The sequence below is a fragment of the Lathyrus oleraceus genome, chromosome 5 (genome assembly GCF_024323335.1).
Source record: "Lathyrus oleraceus cultivar Zhongwan6 chromosome 5, CAAS_Psat_ZW6_1.0, whole genome shotgun sequence".
In the NCBI taxonomy this organism is placed as follows: Eukaryota; Viridiplantae; Streptophyta; class Magnoliopsida; order Fabales; family Fabaceae; genus Lathyrus; species Lathyrus oleraceus.
In genome coordinates this window covers 468,718,037-468,721,921 of record NC_066583.1, presented here as the reverse complement: position 1 = coordinate 468,721,921, position 3,885 = coordinate 468,718,037, and the positions used below count along the sequence as shown (strand labels likewise).

Sequence of the window (3,885 nt, the reverse complement as noted above, 5' to 3'; positions counted from 1 at the left end):
TACGTAGGCACAAGTCCGAAGGTCTTGTCAAACACAAAAATATAATTAATGAATTATTTTCTCACCCTCACACTCTATTTATTGCAAACATCATTTTATACCAAAACACATGCACACATAAAAAAAGGGCTCCCTAGGAGTACCTAGGATATTTTGGGTGCTAACAACTTCCCTCTGTATAACCATTGTATCTCTGGTATTTTATTAGTTTTGATTTGAAAACTTCTTATCTTTGGGTTTTGTTCGTACTTTTCCCTTTTCCTTTGGAAATAATAAAAGCGCGGTGGCGACTCTGATTTTATTGACGTTAAGTTTATCCATAGTTTGATGGTCATGAATTTACCGTTACACTTACAGCAAACTGCAGTCACGCAAGTATGATCCGTTCAAAATGACCTGAAAGATCAATGATAATGCTTACGTAGTAACTCTCCCAGATTCCACGAATATAGCCAATACTTTCTATGTTGTTGACATTCATGAATATCAAATAGATTAGGCTCTTTATCAAGAAGAGAACTTGGGGTCAAGTTCTTCAGAGGTGGAGGCGACTGATGTAGGAAGGCTTTTTAAGACATTCGAGTTTGTTTCAGGTCCAAAAATAAGATTTTAATATTTTTCGCAAATTCCTATTTCATTTCTTCTTTTTTTTTTTAGATTAATTAGGATTTTATTTCTATTTTATTTCTGTTTTGGATTAAAAGCTCGTTAGAATTTCTTTTTCCTGCATTTAAACACTCATGGGAGGCTATTAGAAATATCTTTGATTTAATAAAATTCAATATTTTCTTTATTTCATGGATTCCAGAATTTCTCAGATAATTTTGCAATTGCAATCGTATATCGTAGGGGTGGCAATTGGATCCATTAAGAGAAAATCCATTCAATCCATCCAATTCATCCACTACATAAAAATTAAGTTAATGGATTGATCCAATCCATTCATTTATAAGCATGGATTGATCCAATCTATCCAACACATTTTAATGATCCAATGGATTTTTATATCTACTTTTAAAAAAATAAAATTTTTAAATTTTTTTTTTTTAAATAAAAAATATTTTTTTTCGAAAAAAAATCAAATTTTTTTTGAAAAATAAAAATAAATTTATTTTTTTCGAAAAAAAATATTTTTTTTTAAAATACAAAAAATATATTTTTTTTCAAAAATACAAAAATATATTTTTTTTTGAAAAAAACTGATATTATTTGGTTGAAAAAAATAAAAAACTTTCTGAAAAAAAAATTCAAAAAAATAAGTGATCTTTTTCAAAAAAAAAATTCAAAGAAATAAAAAAGGATGGATGGATATCCCATCCACTAAAAATATGATAATGGATGGATTGGATAGATTGGATGGGATATTTTAAAAAAAAAAATTAATGGATTGTTAATGGACTAATGGATTGTTTTGATCCATCCATTAACGATCCAATTCATATTCATCCAATACATCAATTTTGCCATGTATATCGTCATTTTAGATATAGGGGTTTGTTAATCCCTAGTATTTCAGCGTCATTCTTATAATCATTGATTTTAACATAAAATATCGCAGTAAAACTTTAAAAAGTTAAATATTGTATTAAGTTAGAAAAAAAACATAATGTATTAGAACTCGTGCTTTTGGTTTAGTAGATAATGTTGCAGCAGTAAAAGTTCACTATTTTAAAAGGGCAGGAGGAGCAACAAGCTCTATACCGGAAACGTTAAATTTTTAAAAAGTTCAACTTTTTTCAATAATTTAAAAAAAAAAAATACAATGATTAAAATTTAATATATAAAAAAAAAAATTATTAAAAATCAAAATAATTATAATTAAATCTATTGCATGAATGTGAATGTGTTCCAATGCTCCGACCCATTTTATTTAAAGAACAATTTGCAGAATCCGACAACAATTGCTACTGCAAAATCATCTTGTACTAAACCAGAAGCACCATCTTCTTGGATACAACATTGCTCATGAGATTAGTAATTTCTATATGAAAAAGAGCTTGTTGTAGTTTATAACATCACACAACTGAAACAAAAATTCTTAGAGTAACTACATTTGACACAAAAAGTGTTAAGTCTGTTTCTTTTCCTTATATAAAGACCTATCATTCACAAATCAACAAATGAATCCATTAAGTATTTCTCGTTTCTTCATATATCATAATGCAATAAAATTACAAAGAACTAATATAATTATATAACAAACCAAACATCAGGGTCGTCTTTGAGAGCCTGCAAGCCAGATCACCGCACAGTATTCAAATTTTGACACCGTTAAATAATAACTAAATAGAGCCTCGTAAAATATTTATCATAGTTAAGACGGCCCCGCCAAACATCATAAAACTTATTTTAGGTTCTGCAAATTAGACACGAAACTTGATGCAGCAAAACCAGCAGAACCACCAACAACACTGATCAAAGCAACCACAACCTGTAATCCAATCTCACCAAAGTTATCTTCAGGAACAAGGTAAACAAACAAAGGTCCTAAAACAAGTAAAACAAAGCTGAGTGTGAAGAGTGATCCTGGTGTTGTTGGATCAGTAGCAGCCGACAGAACACCGAGTTCTTCTGCTTTTGAGAGGAGTCCAAGCTTCTCTATCGTTGAAAGAGATAACCCGAATTTCTCTGCGGCCGATAATAACCCCGCTTTCTCGGCTTTTGTTAAGAGTCTCAGCTGTTCCATTCTTGTGAGAAGTTTTATGGATGGTGATGCTGTTACAGCACTCCTAGGTTTTTCCCCAAGTGGAAATACAGTTGAATTCTGCAATTGTGTTAGTGAATTAGCAACAGTTAAAAATCAAAATTTTGACACCGAAAACAAGAGGGCCGTCTTTAAAAGTGTGCAGGTGGATTAAAGCATATAGTCTTAAAATTGTCGGGCTCTGACATAACAGAAAAAAGCTGATATTGATAGGTTATACGCAATCACCAGACTTTGAATTCTGATAGTCACGATTGTATGTATGAGTTTCTACTCATTATTAATTATTTTCTCTAAAGAACTAAAAAAAAATCTTCAATTGTCTTGTCAGGGTTAAACCATAAACCATAGTTAACAAGCCTGTATCTCTAAAAACTTTAGACGGCTCTAAAATGCGGATTCGAATCCGTGCAATATCATTTCAAATGCTTATGTTAAATTCTACTTAGAGTAGAAATGTTTTATACCAATCTTTTTCTTACATATCAATAACAATTTATGTTCCACATGTTCCACAGTTGCACTCCTCATAATATTGCATATAAGGAATCAAAATTTAAGAAACTATATAAATTATAACAAATCATAATAACAAGTAGAAGGAAAATATATTGATTATGCAGTGATTATTTTGCACTGACCTTTTTAGAAGCTACGGTTCTAGAGACAGATGGTGGAGGAGGTTTGGGAGTAGCCATGGATTTGACAAGGAAAGGTGAGAAAGTGTGAGAGTTTTGTGTTGATGGAGAAGAGTAGAAGATGAAGCTGTTACTACAAATGGATGGTGAGGTTTTCATTGTCATCATCATAAGTTTTTCTTTCTTTTTTTCCTTTTTTGGTTTCTCTTATCTCTTGATTGTTAAGATGAACAAGAGAATCCTAAGAAATGGTAATGAGTGGATGAAGATAATGATGATGAGGCAGAACCCAGTCCATGGATTGGTTTTTCATTTATATGTTTTTTAAAGTTACATTAAAAGTTTGTACCCAAAAAAGTTGCATTAAAAGTATTTTAAAAAATATATATTTTAATGAGTTCCTAATATATTAAATTTGTTGCAAAATATTTACAATTATCGTTTCATCATTGTTTATTAACATAATTTTTTTATGAAACTGATTTTTAATATTTTATTTTGAAACTGAGAGTTTGATTGTTTCTTTTAAGAATAATTTTTATA

General features: G+C 30.0%; 1 protein-coding gene across 1 annotated transcript; it reads right to left on the bottom strand.

Moving 5' to 3' along the window:
• Positions 1-2,105: 2,105 nt before the first annotated feature.
• Positions 2,106-3,654, bottom strand: LOC127085506 (uncharacterized). The gene is made up of 2 exons (XM_051026025.1): positions 3,346-3,654; positions 2,106-2,764 (listed from the first exon to the last, which is right to left on the bottom strand). The coding sequence occupies exons 1-2, from the start codon at positions 3,511-3,513 to the stop codon at positions 2,345-2,347; spliced, it is 588 nt and encodes a 195-aa protein (XP_050881982.1). The 5' UTR covers positions 3,514-3,654; the 3' UTR covers positions 2,106-2,344.
• Between the last annotated feature and the right edge of the window lie 231 nt (positions 3,655-3,885).